General features: G+C 46.0%; 2 protein-coding genes across 6 annotated transcripts in view; both read right to left on the bottom strand.

Moving 5' to 3' along the window:
• Positions 1-4,364, bottom strand: part of man2a2 (mannosidase, alpha, class 2A, member 2) — a 36,978-nt gene extending 32,614 nt beyond the window's left edge. Inside the window, exon 1 of one of the 2 annotated variants that reach the window (XM_041178517.1) lies at positions 4,045-4,364. In XM_041178517.1, coding sequence (XP_041034451.1) covers positions 4,045-4,242 — 198 coding nt within the window. In that variant the 5' untranslated portion in view covers positions 4,243-4,364. The remainder of the gene's footprint in view (positions 1-4,044) is intronic. The other variant, XM_041178518.1, reaches the window with a different exon arrangement.
• Positions 4,365-18,968: 14,604 nt separating this feature from the next.
• The window catches only part of fes (FES proto-oncogene, tyrosine kinase), a 42,902-nt gene continuing 42,244 nt past the window's right edge, over positions 18,969-19,626 (bottom strand). For all 4 annotated transcript variants that reach the window (XM_041178161.1, XM_041178159.1, XM_041178158.1 and 1 more), the window contains one exon: positions 18,969-19,331. In XM_041178161.1, coding sequence (XP_041034095.1) covers positions 19,189-19,331 — 143 coding nt within the window. In that variant the 3' untranslated portion in view covers positions 18,969-19,188. The remainder of the gene's footprint in view (positions 19,332-19,626) is intronic.

The raw sequence follows: 19,626 nt of genomic DNA, 5'->3' as shown, positions 1-19,626 counted from the left end.
CATTCTCCAACGTCTTCATAAACCAAGGTTTGCGGCCCAGATTTAATGATTTGTCCCTTGCACAGGCTCTCTCTTCCTTTCTTCTAGCTACAACTTTATCTTCCTCTCGGACAGCTAGTCACTCTAATGCTAGTAAACTCTCCCAAAGAAAAGCACTTTTTTAAGCTGTAGAAACATCTATGGCCACGCAGTATTTGCAATAAAACATCCATCTTAAAATGAAAATGTACCCAATGTACCGTATGCAATTCATTTTGAAAAATCTGACACTTATTTGATTTGCTGTTAACAATTCTTAGATTAGTCACCCTGCCAGCTAAATGCAGTTTAATTACTCAAGAACAGAAGAAATGGGAGGAGTTGACCCTTTGGTCCATTGAGACCACGCCATCATTCAATAAGGTTATGGCTGATCCTGGGCTTCAACTCCATTTTCCTGCCCATTCCCCATAAACCTTGGTTTCCTGAGACACCAAAAATCTGTCTATTCCAGCCTTAAATGTATTCAGTGATGGAGCATTCACACCCCTCTGGGGCAGAGAATTCCAAAGCTTCACAACCCTTTGAGCAAAGAAATTTCTCATCTCAGTCCTAAATGATTGGCCCTTATCCTGAGACCGTGGCCCTGTGTTTTAGATTCCCGACCAGCGGAAACAATCAATCCCTTCAGAATTTTGTAGGTTTCAATGAGATTCTCACTCTTCTCAACTCAAGAAAATAGATACAATTTACTCAGCCTTTCATCATAGGATAATCCCCTCATCCCAGGGGCCAATTTCGAGAACCTTTGCTGTACTGCGTCCAATGCAAGCATATTCTTTCTTAAACGTGGAGACCAAAACTGCACACAGTGCCCCATATGCGGTCTCACTGAAACCATATCCGGATCCTGACATTGTATTTTAAGACCTTGAAATAAATTGTTGGCTGACACTTGGCAACAGGCCACAATTGGCATGGAAAACATCAACAGCCGCTTCAAGAATAAGACACTGCAGCTTGAAAAGTATAAAATGAAAGGTATGGTTTTAATCAGAGGAGCCCACCACTAGCCCAGTGCCTAGACTATATGGTCATTCATTATTCACAGGTTTCTGCAGCATGGAAACAGAAAATCTCAATGGCTTCTATTATGGGATGTTAACTTACACACAATGACCCTAGCATGTAGTAATGCACATCATGACCAGGATCCTCCCTCACACATGCTGTGCTCCAAATATCCCTGCATTCTGTATTGGTTCACCCACTCTGGGGTTCAAAACTTCCCTTACCTCCCTTAATCTCCTCACCACCACACACATCCATTCTGAACTTCTACTCTTAATAACTCTCTGCACTATGAGCATTGGCTCATCAGCTCAGCTAATTGCACAGTTCTTTCAAACAGACACAATGGGCTTCGTTCTGTGCTGTATCATTCTATGATTCAATAAGTGGGCAGCACTTTGGAGAACACAATCAGTTAGCTACTAAAGGTCAGAGAAGCTTCCCTGGGGAGGTAATCACAAATAGGTGTTCTAATAGGAGAAAGGACAATGCAGCTCACAGGATTCTGACAGTGCTTTAAATAGACTAATGCTCTGTATATCTGATACATAGAGAGATACATCGCAGCTGACTGATGAGTTTCTCTCCATGACCAGTTTATCCAAATATCGGGCAGTGCGAGGAGCAGCCATGTTAACCACTCATTTCCCCACCCAGCCCATTATTATCCCCACCTATTTGCTATTTAAAAAAATCTGCACTGTATGATTACTCAAACTTGCACAAAGCTTTTTAATCACAGAAAGCCAGTATGAAAAGGGACTGTGACAGTAAAAGGCAAAGGCTGCACACTTACGAGGAATGAATTTATTAAATCGAGCACCAGAATAATCAGATACTGAGCCCGGAATTTAATACTGGGCATCAGCATAAGCAGTAAAGGGACGTCTGGTGCAGCACTAAAGCCATATGAAGTAGAATACCCAACTCCTGGTCTGGCATGAAAACTAACCTCAGCACACTTGCAGGGAGCAGAGATAATCAACAAATTAGTCTGGGTTATTCAGCAACTCCTGTGTTGTAACATTCCCCACTCAATCAGTCTGCCTACACTTACTGTCAGCTCACACAGAGTGGTCACTTAGACAAGGTACAGGAGACTGGTCCCAAAACCGCAGCACAGAAAGATTCTGGGAGGAAGAGGGGTGAAATGAGTTTAGACTCATTATGCACTATTACATTGGAATGAATAGCACTGGGTATATGGATCAGTAGCTCACTATATGTAGCACATAAACAGTACATCCAAGAATGCTTTTATAAACTAAGAACTCCATCGTATCTACTTAAAGACAGATTTATTCACCTGCTAGTGATTGTGTCACTACATCAGCGATGGACCAACCCTTTTGTCCATTCAGTATAAAGAGTTTGTTCACAAGTTCAGGGGCGAGATTCAAAGATAAACGGTCCACATAATCAGCACTTAGTCGCACACACACAGGTTCAATCCTTGGACTGTGTTGTTCAGTGCCACAGGCAGAGGTATAGAATTGCTTATAGCATCCCGAGGTTCAGGGGAGAAAAAGATCTCTCTACCCCGTCCCCAGGGTTTCACTTCTTCTCCCCCAACACCCCCCAGGTCCTCCGTCCATTTCCTCCCCCCAAACCGCAACTGGGGTCTTTCCCTCCCTCCCTCTTCCCTCACCCACGGTGTCGCTCCCTCCCTCTCCCTCACCCACGGTGTCGCTCCCTCCCTCTCCCTCACCCCCAGTGTCTCTCCCTCCCTTGCCCCCACCCCCAGTGTCTCTTCTTCACTCTCTTGTTCTGCCCCCCCGTCCAAGGGTCTCTCCATCACTCTATTGCCCCCAGTGACTCTCCCTCCCTCCCTCCCCCTCTCCAGGGTCCCTCCTTTCCTCGCCACCACCCCCAGGGTCTCTCTCTTTCTCCCTCCCTCTCCCCTACCCCCTCCCCTAGGGTCTCTCCCTCCCTCTCATCTGGGGTTTCTCCCCCCTCCCACCCAGGGTCTCTCCGGGGTTGCACTCTGTCCCCCTCCAGGATCACTCCTTCCTTCACATCTCCTCCAGGGTCTCTCCCGCCGTCACCACCACCCCACCCCCACAGGACTCTCCGTCCTCCCTTAACCGCAAACCACCCCCCACTCCGGGGTTTCTCCAGCCCTCACCACCCCTCTTTCGCCCTGATCTCTCCCTCACAACCCGCCCGGGGGGTACTCCCTCCCTCACCACCCACCCCAGGATCTCTCCCACCCTTATCCCCCTCTCTCCCCCTGGGGCCTACCAGCCCCCTTCCCCGCCCCCCCACTCCAGGGGCTCTCTCACCAGCCCCCCCTTCACCCCGTCTCTCACCAGCCTCCTCACCCCCTCTCAGGGGCTGTCTCACCAGCCCCCTCCACCCCCACCCCCCAGGGGCTGTCTCACCAGCCCCCACCCCCACCCCTAGGGGCTCTCTCACCAGCCCCCCCCCCCCCTCACCCCCCAGGGGCTCTCTCATCACCCCCCCTCCCCCAGGGGGTCTCTCACCAGCCACCCCCCCCCCCCCCCCCACCCCCAACCCCCAGTGGCTCCCTCATCACCCCCCCCTCCCCCAGGGGCTCTCTCACCAGCCCCCCCTTCACCCAGTCTCTCACCAGCCTCCTCACCCCCTCTCAGGGGCTGTCTCACCAGCCCCCTCCACCCCCACCCCTAGGGGCTCTCTCACCAGCCCCCACCCCCACCCCCAGGGGCTCTCTCACCAGCCCCCCCCCCCCCCCCTCACCCCCAGGGGCTCTCTCATCACCCCCCCTCCCCCAGGGGGTCTCTCACCAGCCACCCCCCCCCCCCCCCCCCCCCACCCCCAACCCCCAGTGGCTCCCTCATCACCCCCCCCCTCCCCCAGGGGCTCTCTCACCAGCCCCCCCCCCCCCCCCCCCCCCCCCCAGGGGCTCTCTCACCAGCCCCCCCCCCCCCCCCCCCAGGGGCTCTCTCACCCCCACCACCCACCCCCAGGGGCCCCCCCACCCCCCGCCCGCCCCTCTCCCTGTGTTACTCTTACCCGGGGGAAGCTGACTCCGCTCTGCCTCCGCTCCGGATCGTGCTGCACCCGGTCCAGCATCAGGTAAAGCGAGAAGACGGCCACGCAGAAAATGGCGCCGCCGCACACCGTCACCTGCTTCTTGAGCTTCATCCTGCGGGTGTCCCGAGGCCCCGCGCTCCCGGTGCCGCTCCTGGGGGTCGGCCTCAGCGGCCGCATCCCAGCCCCGGGCCGCGCAGGGACATGGCTCCGATCGCCCCTGGGCTCCCCGACAGCTCGAGGCCGGGGCACCAGGCTCCTCTCTCCTGTAACAGCGACCGGGCCTCGGGGAACAGCCTTGGGTGGGGGGGGGGGGGGAGCCGGGCAGCCGAAGACTCTCCTCGGCTCAGCGACCCTGCACCGTGAGCGGGCCCGGCACCGAGTCTGCGCAGTCCAGCGGGCCCGGCACCGAGACTGCGCAGTCCAGCGGGCCCGGCACCGAGACTGCGCAGTCCAGCGGGCCCGGCACCGAGACTGCGCAGTCCAGCGGGCTCGCTACAGCGCCCCTAGCGGCTTGGAGGAGCAGACAGCAGCCCCTCCCCCATGGCTGAATGGACTACGTCCCTCGAACGCCTGGCACCACCTCAGGACATCCCAAAGCATTCTTCAGCTAAAAGAAGTATTTTTTTTTATAATGTAGTCACTGTCCGAAACGAAGCAGCCAATTTACACACAGCAAATCCCAATATACCCATGTAAAAGTAGCCAGATATTTTTTTTAAATGATTTTCGCTGAGACAATGTCAGGATAACGATGCCATGGGAGATACCATGTCCATCTGCAGAGGAGCCCTTGTTTAATGTCTCACCTGATGGCACTGATAAGGTGGCACCTCTGACAGTGTAACACTCCCTCGGTGCTGCACTGGGAGTATTAGCGTGGATTTTCTGCTCAAGTCTCTGAACCCATGATGTTCTGACTGAGAAGCAAGAGTCCTACCCATTGCGCCATGGCCAGTGCCCATTGTGCGCGATTGGGTGAATCGTCATCGTTGGGGCTGACCTTAGGTCCGAGGATGGCAAGGTTGCAAGTTCCTGCCATGGGTCTTCACGTGACTGAACAGGCTGACTCTTGGCCCACAGATCTTTGGGCACAAGAGGCAAGACATCCCATGAGGTATTGGGGTCCAGAGTGCAGGATTTGCTTCCTTTTCTTTCCTTCTCTACCTCAACATTAAGACGTTGCAACTCAAAGCCTGATGCAGCTTGATGGGCAAGTTGTTGCCATTTTGAACGATTGGGAGCTAGCTCCTCCCAGTCATGCGAATGCTGCCGTGCTTCAGGTACAGCATTTGAAATATTTTCTTTGTCCTCCCCTGGTACACTGCCCATTTGAGAGTTGAAAAAACAGGCCCTGGCAGGGAAATGCTTTTTGGACAGCTGGATACAGCGTCCAGTCTATTGAAGTTGATTTTGCAGGAGTTTTGCCTGAATGCTTTTGGAACTGGCTTCAAGAAGGACACCAGTGTTTATTCGCTGGTCATACCATCGAATTCAGAGGATGTGGTGGAGGCATGAGTGATGGAATTTCTCAAGCATTCTTATGTGTCACATATGCAACATCCACGTTTCACTGCAGTACAGGAGTGTGGTGACAATTACTGCTACGTACGCTAGGACTTGTGTTGACTTGCAGAGGTCTTTTCTGTCGGACACCCAGTGCTGTAGTTCATAGAAGGTTTTGAATTGGGTGAATATACATATAATAATCAATCTCCTGTAGCAATGCACACAGAACCAAATGTTGTCTTTCAGTGAAGCAAAGTTAGACAGCAAGGATATTTGGACCAAAGTGAGTCTACCTAATTCAATCACCATTTTAAACTCATACATTTTTATGTTCCTTTTAAAAAATCTTTTGATCATATTTCTAAGGATAACTGTGGATGTATTTTGTCACATTAAAACGACACTCCCACCAAATGTGCTTTGTCTGGTGTCTGTTTTTGTTGCTTTGGTGAAGATTTACCTGGGAGTGATTAATTTGGGGATTTGTTTAAAAGTTATTGTGGTAGTAATTTGTAGTCACATGTATGTGTTGAATTTCTTGTTAAATTAATAAATGTTTAATTTAATGTATATAAAAAAAATCTCTTGAGGCTTGGTGGTTTTATTCCTGAATGCAGACTGCATCTCAAACATACCAATTGAAAATATAGGTTATGACAGTTGTTTAAAGTTTCCCTCAGGGATTTTAAATAACTCAGCTTTTACCAACAGCTGTGTCAGAACAATTGGGGCTCTTGGTGGGATAATATTTGTAATTCCTTGATTGGTTTGGAATTGGTGAATCTCAAGGTTACGAATATGAGAAGCACTTTGAATTCAGGAGTTGGTGAGGTATTTTTAGAAGCGGTGAGACTGCAAGATGGCTTTGGCAATTGCTAAGACTTGTCTGGGAGCAGAAGTTATGACTCTGATTGGGTTACAAAAAATATCCAAGGATAAGTTAACAGAGTTGGTAGATAAGTTAAAATTGGGGTTACCTGTGGAGGCCAGGAAAGCAGATATAATTGAAGTGATAGCACAGCATTTGAAGTTGGAAGTGATACCTGACACTAGTGAGTCACAGCAGGAGGTAGTGAGACTTCAGTTCGAAATGAAGAAGCTTGAATTTGAACAAGCAAAGGAATTGGAAAAAAAACTGGAACTAGAGGCAGCAGAAAAAGAAGGGGAAAAAGAAAGATTATTTCAAAAGATATGGGAATGTGAAAACTTGACCTCCAGAGGGAAAAGTTAGCTATGGAAGAGAGAATCAAGGAAAGAGACAGAGAACATCAGCTCAAAGGGCTGGATGTTAAAAAAGAGACCTCAGATTCAGAGGAGAGTTCTGATGATGAAGAAACCTTCAACCTAAAACTCAGTAGAGAGATATTTAAATTTGTAGAAGCTCTTCCGAAGTTTGAAGAAAAAGATATTGAAGCATTCTTTATTTCACTTGGAGAAGCTAGTTAAACAGGTGAAATGGCCACAGGAGTACTGGACAGTATTTTTACAGTCTAAGTTGCTGGGTAGAGCGCATGAGGTGTATGCTTTGTTGTCTGAAGAAGTATTGGTGAATTATGATGTGGTGAAAAAGGCTATTTTGAGTGCATATGAGTTGGTTCCTGAGGCATACAGGCAGAAATTTAGGAATATGAGAAAACAGCCTGGACAAACTTATATTGAGTTTGAGAGAGTAAAACAAAATAATTTTGACCGGTGGATAAGGGCATTAAAAATAGAGACAACATATTCAGTTCTTGGAGATGTAATTCTTTTGGAAGAATTTAAAGACTCAATCCCTTTGGTAGTGAGAAATCATGTGGAGGAACAGAGGGTTCAAACTGTAAGACAAGCAGCAGAGATAGTTGTGATTATGAGTTAGTTCACAGAACTAAACCGTTTATTGTCACCCTTTTAAATTGGAAAAGGATAGAGACATAGGCTAGTAAATCATTAATGTGGTGGGATAGTGATATTTGTTGCTCAGAGGGAGTATTGCAGGAGCAGGTGATAATAAGTGAAGTTCATGGAGATGCTAAATCTATTCCATTGTGGAAGGTAAATTTAAAGAGCAAATGGAGGACAGGTGAAGTTATTGTTGGAGTACTGGAACAATTGCCCATTGCAGGGGTTCAGTTTATTCTGGGTAATGATATAGCTGGGTCACAAATGTGGGTGATGCCTATGGTAGTTGAGCAGCCTGTAGAAGTGTTACAGAAGGAGCATCCTGGATTGTTTCCAGATTGTGTGGTAACGAGATCTCTGGCTCATAGATTGAAACCAGAAAAACAACAAGGGCAGGCAAGACAGTTCAAAGGCAAAAAGGTGCTAAAATCCAATTAGCTGGCACTGTGTTTGATAACATTGTTCAGGAGGAAAGACTACAGGACAATTCAGCCGAAATGTTTAACTCAAGGAGGTTAGTGGAGTTACAGAAAAATGATTTGCAATTAAAACAGTTATATCAGAAAGCTTATTCAGAAACAGAAGCAAAATTTATTCCAGTATGTTATTACCTTAAGGGAGATATCTTAAAGAGAAAATGGAGGCCAGTTCATATCTCAGCAAGTGAAAGCTGGAGTGAGGTGCGTCAGATTGTTATCCCATTAGGGTATAGAAATGAGATTCTAAGGATTGTTCAAAATATTCCAATGGAGGGAGGCGGAAATTTAGAAATTAGTAAAACACAGGAAAAGAGGTTTTTTTTGGCAAGGATTACATAGGGCTGTAGTCAATTTCTGTAGAGCCTGTCATACATGTCAAGTAACAGGGAAACTATAAGCAATGATTAAGCTGGCGTCTTTATTCCCAATACCAGCATTTGAACAACGTTTTACTGGGTTAAGATTGATTGTGTAGGACCCCTCCCTCAAACTAAAAGGGGAAATTATTACTTACTGACAATAATGGATGTGTCTACCAGGTTTCTTGAAGCAATATCTCTAAGAAATATTACAACTAAGAAGATTGTGGAGGAACTAATTAATTTTTTTACAAGATATGGCTTCCTTAAGAAATAAAATCAGAAAGATTTCAAATTTCAAGTCACAGCTATTTAAGGAAGTAATGAACAATTTGGGGATAAAATAATTCGAGTTAACAGCTTATCATTTTGTAAATTTTTATTTATTCACAGGATGTGGGCTTTGCTGGCTGGGCCACCATTTATTGCCCATCCCTAGTTGCCCTTGAGAAGGTGGTGGTGAGCTGCCTTCTTGAACCGCTGCGGTCCATGTGTGTAGGTACACTCACAGTGCTGTTAGGAAGGGAGTTCCAGGATTTTGACCCAGCGACAGTGAAGGAACAGAGATATATTTCCAAGTCAGGATAGCGAGTGACTTGGAGGGGAACTTACAAGTGGTAGTGTTCCCACCTATCTGCAGCCCTTGAACTTCTAGGTGGTAGTGATCGTGGGGTTGGAAGGTGCTGTCTAAGGAGCCTTGGTTAATTCCTGCAGTGCATCTTGTAGATGGTACACACTGCTGCTACTGAGTGTCAGTGGTGGAGGGAGTGAATTTTTGAGGATGGGGTGCCAATCAAGCGGACTGCTTTGTCCTGGACGGTGTACTGTTTCTTCAGTGTTGTAGGAGCTGCACTCAACCAGGCAAGTGGGGAGTATACTATCACATTCCTGACTTGTACCTTGTAGATGGTGGACAGGCTTTGGGGAGTCAGGAGATGTTATTCATCGCACGATTCCTAGCCTCTGACCTGCTCTTGTAGCCACAGTATTTATATGGCTAGTCCAGTTCAGTTTCTGGTCAATAGTAACCCCCAGGATGTTGATACTAGGGGATTCGGTGGTGGTAATACCATTGAACATCAAGGGGTGATGGTTGGAGTCTCTCTTGTTGGAGATGGTCATTGCCTGACATCTGTGTGGTGTGAATGTTACTTGCCACTTGTCAGCCCAAGGCTGGATATTGTCCAGGTCTTGCTGAATTTGGACATGGACTGATCATCTGGAGTCACAAGGGACTTTGCAAAGATGGCATCAAACTTTAAAAACCATGATGAGAGCTTACTGTCAGGATTAGCCACAGGATTCGGACAGGAGAATTCCATTCTTATTATTTGCTATTAGGGATGCTCCTAATGCATCTACTGGTTTTAGCTGTTTTGAACTAGTTTATGGTCATGAAGTAAGGGGACCACTGAAATTGATTCTTGAGAAATTGGTGAGTCAAAATTCAGAAACTATTCTCCTGGATTACGTATCAAATTTCAGGGAAAGATTGAACAGAGCATGTGAGTTGGCTAGGGAACATTTAAAGATATCACAGCAAGTGAGGAAAGTGAAGGCAGATAAAAATGCTAAAGCTCACAGTTTTGTTTCTGGAGAAAAAGTACTAGATTTGTTACCAGTACTAGGTGATTCATTGAATGCAAGATTTAGTGGGCCTTACAGGATTGAAAATAAATTGAGTGAAGTAAATTATTTAATAAATACTCTGGATAGAAGAAAGAAGCAGAGGGTGTGTCATGTAAATATGCTTAAAGTGTACTTTGACAGGGAAGAGGAACAAGAAGAAGTATTAGTGATGGTGGATGGTGAGAAAGAGGTAGAAGTACAGGACTCTGAAATTGATTTTCTTCTAATCAGATTGGATAATGAGGGGATACTTGAAAGTTTAAATGAGATATTGAGTTACCTTCCAAACAAGTGTCAAAGTGATTTAGAAAAGCTATTGTAGTCACACAAACCTTTTGTGGGAATAAATTGGGGAAGGCAGATTTAGCTATACATCATAAAAACAAAAAAACCTGTGGATGCTGGAAATCCAAATCCAGCATCCACAGTTTTTTGTTTTTATCTGTGTGTTTAATTGACTGCCACTGCTCTTCAAGAAATGCCTTCCTTGAAGAAGTTCTGTTCATCTCTGCAACAAGATTTCCATATCTCTCTTTTGCCTTGCTCACCTTCATTGCTTTCCATTTCTCTCCTGGTGTTTGACAAGGTGTTTACTAAAACCCGCTTTCACAGCCATATCTCCTTTCTCAGTGACTGTCTCCATCTCCAACTTACCCCACGTGGATTTCAACTGAAATTCCACCCCTCATGTTTTGAACCCACCCAGGATTACAGGTATCTCCGGGACATAAAACGTTTCTCGGACTGCTGTTCCCGTCACATTCTGAGATCTACACTCAGTGCCATGCGCTGCCATATGAACACACTCGACCTCTCCCTCCAGCAGCACCGTCGCACCCTTTTTCAAAGCTGCGCGTGTCCCATATCATTTATTCTTCGTCTCATTCGACGTCTCAACAAGAAACTTTTTCTCTTTCTCTCAAGTGCTAAGGAACGCAAGCTCCAACAACTCATCGACACCAACACCCATCTAGGACCCTCCACCCCTGCCTGTCCCCACCCCATCTTCCAATCCCAGCCCCAGCCGTGTATTCACTATACCCCCTGACCTTCCCCTCTCCGATGCTGAACGTTCAGTGCTCAGCAAAGGATTTAGTTTCATACCCCTACGCCCTCACCTCAATGAATTTCGGGCTCGGCACAATGCTGAACTCTTCTTCCGCCGTCTTTGTCTCTGTGCTCACTTCTTTGGGCAGGAGTCCTCTCCCCGTTCAACCTTTTACCCACCTCCAATATTCTCCCTCCACCTGGACCCCTCCCTCTGGTTTCTTACCTTCTCTTGATCTTTTCATTGAGAACTGTCGGCGTGACATTCGTCGTCTCAATTTCTCTGCTCCTCTCACCCATTCTAATATGTCTCTCTCGCAACTTACTGCACTCCATTCTCTCAGGTCCAACCCTGACATTGTCATCAAACCCGCTGACAAGGGTGGTGCTGTTGTTGTCTGGCGCACTGACCTCTACCTCGCGGAGGCTGAACGTCAACTCACAGACACCTCCTCCTACCTCTCCCTGGACCATGACCCCACCACTGAACATCAAGCCATTGTTTCCAGGACTGTCACTGACCTCATCTCCTCTTGGGATCTTCCTCCCACAGCTTCCAACCTGATAGTCGCCCAACCTCGGACGGCCCGCTTCTATCTCCTACCCAAAATCCACAAACAGAACTGTCCCGGTAGACCAATCGTCTCAGCTTGCTCCTGCCCCACAGAACTCATTTCTCGTTATCTTGACTCCCTTCTCTCTCCCCTTGTCCAGTCCCTTCCCACCTACATCCATGATTCCTCTGACACCTTACATCACATCAACAATTTCCAGTTCCCTGGTCCCAACCGCTTCCTCTTCACTATGGACGTCCAATCCCTCTACACCTCCATCCCCCACCAGGATGGTCTGAGGGCCCTTAGCTTCTTCCTCGAACAGAGGCCCGAACAATCCCCATCCACCACTACTCTCCTCCGTCTGGCTGAACTTTTTCTCACACTGAACAATTTCTCCTTCAACTCCTCTCACTTCCTCCAAATAAAAGGTGTGGCTATGGGTACCCGCATGGGCCCCAGCTATGCCTGTCTCTTTATGGGGTATGTGGAACATTCCTTTTTCCAGTCCTACTCCGGCTCCCTTCCACAACTCTTTCTCCGGTACATCGATGATTACTTCGGTGCTGCTTCATGCTCTTGTTGGGACTTGGAAAAATTTATTAATTTTGCTTCCAATCTCCACCTCTCCATCATTTTCACGTGGTCCATCTCTGACACTTCCCTTCCCTTTCTTGACCTTTCTGTCTCAATCTCTGGTGATAGACTGTCCACCAATATCCATTACAAGCCTACCGACTCCTACAGCTACCATGACTACAGCTCCTCACACCCCGCTTCTGTAAGGACTCCATCCCATTCTCTCAGTTCCTTCGCCTCCGTCGCATCTGTTCCGATGATGCTACCTTCAAAAACAGTTCCTCTGACATGTCCTCCTTCTTCCTTAACCGAGGTTTTCCACCCACGGTCGTTGACAGGGTCCTCAACTGTGTCCGGCCCATCTCCCGCACATCCGCCCTCACGCCTTCTCCTCCCTCCCAGAAACATGATAGGGTCCCCCTTGTCCTCACTTATTACCCCACCAGCCTCCGCATTCAAAGGATCATCCTCCGCCATTTCCGCAAACTCCAGCATGATGCCACCACCAAACACATCTTCCCTTCAACCGCCCTGTCGGCATTCCGTAGGGATTGTTCCCTCCGGGACACCCTGGTCCACTCCTCCATCACCCCCTACTCCTCAACCCCCACCTATGGCACCACCCCATGCCCACGCAAAAGATGTAACACCTGCCCCTTCACTTCCTCTCTCCTCACCGTCCAAGGGCCCAAACACTCCTTTCAAGTGAAGCAACATTTCACTTGCATTTCCCCCAACTTAGTCTACTGTATTCGTTGCTCCCAATGTGGTCTCCTCTACATTGGAGAGACCAAACATAAACTGGGCGACCGCTTTGCAGAACACCTGCGGTCTGTCCGCAAGAATGACCCAAACCTCCCTGTCGCTTGCCATTTTAACACTCCACCCTGATCTCTTACCCACATGTCGGTCCTTAGCTTGCTGCATTGTTCCAGTGAAGCCCAACGCAAACTGGAGGAACAGCACCTCATCTTCCGACTAGGCACTTTACAGCCTTCCGGACTGAATATTGAATTCAACAACTTTAGGTCCTGAACTCCCTCCTCCATCCCCACCCCCTTTCTATTTCTTCCCCCTTCCTTTTGTTTTTTCCAATAAGTTATATAGATTTTTCTTTTCCCACCTATTTCCATTATTTTAAAATCTTTTATGCTCACCCCACCCCCACTAGAGCTATACCTTAATTCCCCAACCATCTATTCTTAATTAGCACATTTGTTTAGATATATATCACCAACTTCAACACCTGTGTTCTTTTGTTCTGTTGTCTGTGACATCTTTTGATGATCTGCTTCTATTATTGCTTGCTTGTCCCCCCCCCTCCACTTTTCTCTCCCCCCACCCAACCAACACCACCCCCCCCCCAACACACACCTTAAACCAGCTTATATTTCACCCCTTCCTTGGATTCACCTAGTTCTGTTGAAGGGTCATGAGGATTCGAAACGTCAACTCTTTTCTTCTCCGCCGATGCTGCCAGACCTGCTGAGTTTTTCCAGGTAATTCTGTTTTTGTTTTAGCTATACATGATGTGTCTGAACAGATTTCATCTTCCATAAGGCAACATCCTTATAGATTAAATCCGGCAAAGTTATCACAAGTACAGAAAGAAATTTACTTCATGCTTCAAAATGATATCACAGAGTCTAGTTGCAGTAAGTGGAGTTTGCCTATTGTGCCAAACCAGATGGAACACAAAGCCTTTGTGTGGACTATCGAAAGGTGAATGTGGTGACAAAAGCAGATTCATATCCTACACCACAGTTGGAAGATTGCACTGAGAAAGTGGGACAATTGAAATTTATCACAAAGATTGACTTGCTAACAGGATACTCGCATGTACCATTGTCAGAGAGAGCAAAGGAGATATCGGCTTTTGTAACGCCAAGTGGACTATATCAGTTTAAAGTCATGCCATTTGGTATGAAGAATCCGCCTGTGACATTTCAAAGCCTGACAAACAAAGTAATTGCAGGCCTAAGCAATTGTGCTGTTTATATTGACAATCTAATAGTTTTCAGTCCTATGTGTGAGGAACATTTACAGCATCTGGAAGAATTATTTTCTCAATTACAAGAAGCTAATTTGGTGATGAATTTGGCTGAAAGTGAATTTGCAAAAGCGCAAGTTATGTATCTAGGCCATACCATTGGACCTAGTAAGGTGGCTCCAAGAGATGTGAAAGCCAAAGCTATCATGGATTTCCTAGAGAAGTTTTGGGATTTCTGGGCATGAGTGGGCTTTACTGGAAATTTGTACCAAATTTTAGCAGTGTGGTCGCTCCACTGACTGAACTATTAAAAAGGAACAAGAAGTTTCAATAGACTAGAGTGTCAGAAGTCATTTGATAGTTTGAAAACTGTATTAACTATGACACCAGTTTTGGCAGTATCCAGTTATGCTAAGCAATTTAAATTGGCCATTGACACAAGCGATATAGACATTGGGGCCGTACTGTTACAAGAAGATGACACTTGAATTGAAAAACTGACAGGGTATTTTTCATGGAGGCTGAATGTACAACAGAGAAGATATTTAATGATCGAAAAAGAGACCTTGGGTTTGGTGTTAGTGTTGCAGTATTTTGAAATTTATGTCGCAAACAATTCATCTGAAACAATTGTTTATACAGACCACAATCCTTTGAAGTTTTTGGACAAGTTTCGAGACAAAAGTGCAAGACTTTTCAGATGGAGTCTATTATTACAACCATTTAAGGATTATACATGTTGCTGGTAGAGAAAACCTGTTTGCAGATGCATTATCAAGAGTTTGAAGCTTAATGGAAAATTGGACATTTTAAAAAACCTGGACACTGAACAGGAGTGATTTCTGTTGATACCAAGGACTTGTATATGTATTGTTATGTTAATGTATGCATCTGGTAATGTAATAGTGTAATAAGTATGGACGATAGCGTGAGATGGGTTATTAAAAAATGAAGCCACCTTTTAAAATCATGATGGTTCATTTTTCGTTAGGGTGGGGAATGTCATGAAGAGATATGAATGTATATAATGTTATTGGAAATTAATTTTAAATTGGACTTGTAGTAGAGTCTGTGTCTGTGGGTGTGTATGTGTGGCTTAATTGGATTAAAGCCAGGTAGTCTGGGTGCTTTGATGTATAGTAGTTTGATATGTTAATTAAATAAATATGAAATTAGAAGGTAAAGCATACATTTGCATTTGTTGAATAAACCATTCAAAAGAAGGGAGTAAAATCTTACACCTAGCTAGGAGACACCAAGCAATAAAATTGGTGCTATGAAAGGGGTTTTATTGTTAGAAGAGGTGGAGTTTAAAGACCTAGTGATACCATGAGAAATTACATGCAAAGGGAAAGCTAGGTATAAACAGAAAGAAGTTTTGTATGTGTAGGTCAGAGGCATTTATGATCTAAGCAGCCTGTAAGCCCTACAATTGTGTCTGCAAAGGAACCAAATTGCAAGGAACCTCAATTTGAATTTGTAAGGTCAAATGTGCTTTGCCTGGTGTCTGTTTAACGTCTATGGGTTACTGTTGCCTTGGTGAAGTTTCTGGGAGTGATTCATTTGGGGATTTGTTTAAAAGTTATTGTGGTAGTAATTTGTAGACACATGTATGTATTTAATTTAATTGATATAAAAGCCTTTTGAGGCTTGGTGGTTTTATTCTTGAATTCAGAGCTGCATCTCAAACATACCAATTGAAAATATAGTTTATGACAGTTGTTTAAAGTTTCCCTCAGGGATTTTAAATAACTCAGCCTTTGCCAACTGCTTTGTCATAACACATTTCAAACCTTGCTTCTGTTTTGATAACTCAAAAGCTCCAGACTAGCTGTCTCTAATTCAATTAAACCCCCCTCCCTCACACACACACATCCACACAGAGAAACTAATCCAAACCCCACTATTAACCTACCTTCACAACAAATCACAATAATATTATGAAAATGATTATATTTTCATGACGGAGATGGAAACTCCTCGTGTCCAGTCCATATTATCAGCACAACTGGTCCGAAGCAGAGGATAATAATCTGTAACTAAATTTTCAAATGCATTATACACCATTCTAGGGCAGACGATAATTTAGTAGGTCACTGTAGTTTATTTCACCCTACATTACAGTAAACCATTTCAACATAAAAACTAAATAACTTATAGTCCAGTTTATTACATAGCAGACTGTTGCACTTCTGTGGTTCATTTTCACAGTAGAATACATTTGACTGGAGTGGTTGAGGTTTCTGTCACCATGGCCCAATTGGGTGCATATTATAGAACATATCGACCCACGCTGACTGCAGCAGTTCAAGACAGCAGCTCATCACCATCTTCTCAAAGGCAATTAGGGATGGGCAACAAATGCTGGCCTAGCCAGCGATGTCCACATCCCATGAAAGAACTTTTTTTAAAATTAGGAGGCTACATTTAAAGCTTCGATCAATGTTCCCATTAATCTGTTACAGATACTAACAGATGCTCATGTTCCAACTTTAAGATTTAACACTAGTGTGAAAAACAGAATTAAAAAACACCTTTTCAAACCTCCAGCACCATAAAATTCAAATAGGTGAAAACAACAAGAAATCTAAGCACAAATGTAATGAAGCTGCCTGAGCGGGTTGTTTGGGTTCAAAGGTAAGGATTGGTCTGAGGCCACAATTTGTACATCCCTGAATTACACAGCTGTAAAACAGGGGATAGTTAATTCCAAGATAATAATTCACCATCAGTTAGCATGAACAGGAGGATTGTATAGGCTAGTTAGTTAATGGTAAAAATCTCCCATTTTAACAAGATGGCTTGGTCCAGATGATGGTCCAGAGGAGGTTTACGAGAACGATCCCAGGAATGAAAGGCTTAACACATGAGGAACGTTTGAGGACTCTGGGTCTATACTCGGTGGAGTTTAGAAGGATGAGGGGGGATCTGATTGAAACTTACAGAATACTGAAAGGCTTAGATAGAGTGGACGTGGGGAAGATGTTTCCATTAGTAAGAGAGACTAGGACCCAAGGGCACAGCCTCAGAGTAAAGTGAAGACCTTTTAGAACAGAGATAAGGAGAAACTTCTTTAGCTAGAGAGTGGTGAATCTATGGAATTCATTGCCACAGAAGGCTGTGGAGGCCAGGTCATTGAGTGTATTTAAGACCGAGATAGATAAGTTCTTGATTGGTAAGGGGATCAAAGGTTACAGGGAGAAGGCGGGAGAATGGGGTTGAGAAACTTATCAGCCATGATTGAATGGCGGAGCAGACTCGTTGGGCTGAATGGCCTAATTTCTGCTCCTATGTCTTATGGTCTTATGGGCTTAAAGCTTGTAGGGGACCTTCATTCTGTATGTAACCCCTGCTTGGTGCAGACACTGGTTGCTGAAATAGAAAGTTTGTATAATCTTTTGTTCGTTCATTCTTAGGATATGAGCATAGCTAGCAAGGCCAGCCTTCATCATCCATCCTTCAAGCTCTAAGTTAAACACATGGTGTCACTCCCCCAGTCTTGGGGCATCTTCAATGGTTCAGCTACTTAGGGGAGTGAGCAGGTTGAATTGCAGTCCATGTTGTGTTGGTGCAGCAGTTGGGGTGTGACAATTGGCCTTAGCAAATAGCAGGTTGAGGAGAGGTTAATAAAGAACTGTCTCAGGTTCAGACTCTTGACCGCTGCCCCAGTGATTCTGACTGAGTGTCGACGATCTTGGGTGAGGGTAGTGTTGGGTGGGTCAGTGATAATCCTCCACAGTTGAACAGCCTTTAGATGTGAAGGCCGGCGACCAGGCGGGTGAGATGGGGATCATCGCCTGTAGCATCCCAGCCAGGACTGGGGAAAGCTGGTTGGACAAAGGAGCAGGAGAGAGGATGCCTGATAGGAATAAAGTTTGTTCTATTTTGCTTTGGCCAATGGAATGTCCTAATTTTTCCTCAAAAGCAGAGAGAACAAAATCACTGTAAATACCCAGAAGTTATTTCTAAGTGACCATATATTCTTCAGTTGATTTCTAACTGGCACTTTTAGTGCTGGGGAGGGGAGACACTTGGGGAGAGATTTGTCTTGATGCCAATTTCCATCCCATGAGGCACTTTTCTTACAGTGCCCAGTGGGTTCTGTATGGTCTCATTCCAAGATCAACTGAGCGTATACTGAGTAACTCCCCCTGTCTGTTAAGGGCGTTTTGTGAGTTGTGTGTGATTGGCCTCATTACAGTACCTCCTGCTTATGGAAGAATGGGAACATGTCATGCTGGGGCAGTAGGGATTTCTTCTGAAGCAAAGGCAGAAGCAGAGTGCCAGGACAGTGTAAAGGGAGCGTCTCTAACCCCTGCTTAGTGCTGACACTGGTTGGCTGAAACAGAAAGTGAAACAGTTTAAACACCACCCCCACCCTCACAACTCTCCCCCCCAACCCCTTCCCCACTCTCACAACTCTCCCCCCACCCCCTTTCCCACTCTCACAACCCTCTCCCCGACCCCCTTTCCCACTCTCACAGCTCTCCCCCCCACCCCCTTCCCCACTCTCACAACTCTCCCCCCACCCCCTTTCCCACTCTCACAACCCTCTCCCCCACCCCCTTTCCCACTCTCACAGCTCTCCCCCGACCCCTTTTCCCACTCTCACAGCTCTCCCCCGACCCCTTTTCCCACTCTACAGCTCTCCCCTTGACCCCTTTTCCCACTCTCACAGCTCTCCCCCGACCCCTTTTCCCACTCTACAGCTCTCCCCTTGACCCCTTTTCCCACTCTCACAGCTCTTCCCCCCAACCCCCTTTCCCACTCTCACAACTCTCCCCCTGACCCTATTCCCACTCTCATGGCTCTCCGCCCCCCCAACCCCCTTTCCCATCTCAAGGCTCTGTTCCTCCCGGCCAACTCTTACCGCTCTAACCCAGACCCCACCCCTCACCCCCAACTAACCCAAAAAAAAACTTTGTGGAAATATTTTGTTTGTATATTCTTTGGATATGAGTAGAGCTAGCAAGGCCAGACTTAATCACTCATCCCTAAAGCTCCTAAGTTAAACACACGGTGTCATTCGCAGTTCTGTAAACCCCTGTGTCACACTGAGGGAGATAGGGGACGGTTTAGAGAAGCAATCGCATCCGGTTTCATCGCCATTTTTTCCTGATTGTCAGAAGCTCCTGGTGAACGATGCTGAAACTCGGCCGTTTCTTAGGATCGTATTGCCAACAGCGACACATGATACCGTAAATCTCCTCTGGACAGGATTCTGGGGCACTGAGTCGATAACCTAGGGACAAGGAATAAATCGATTAGCAAATCAGTACTGGCTTTCCCCATTTCCTCAGAACATTTTTCCTCCTCTCCATCAGGTGCTGTTTTTTGGGGTTTACAAACTTGGTACGTTACCAACATGGGCATCCCTCACGTGAGAGACTAGGAGGCAGCATTCCTCATCAATAATGAAAGAAAATGAAACACTTCCCATTTTGGGTTTGCCAGCGTCAACATCAAACACTCCCAGGGCAGGTACAGCACGGGGTTAGATACAGAGTAATGCTCCCTCTACACTGTCCCAAAAAGAG

Source organism: Carcharodon carcharias, chromosome 32, assembly GCF_017639515.1.
Source record: "Carcharodon carcharias isolate sCarCar2 chromosome 32, sCarCar2.pri, whole genome shotgun sequence".
In the NCBI taxonomy this organism is placed as follows: Eukaryota; Metazoa; Chordata; class Chondrichthyes; order Lamniformes; family Lamnidae; genus Carcharodon; species Carcharodon carcharias.
Note: the sequence above shows the minus strand (reverse complement) of the source record. Positions and strands in the feature narration are given on the sequence as shown.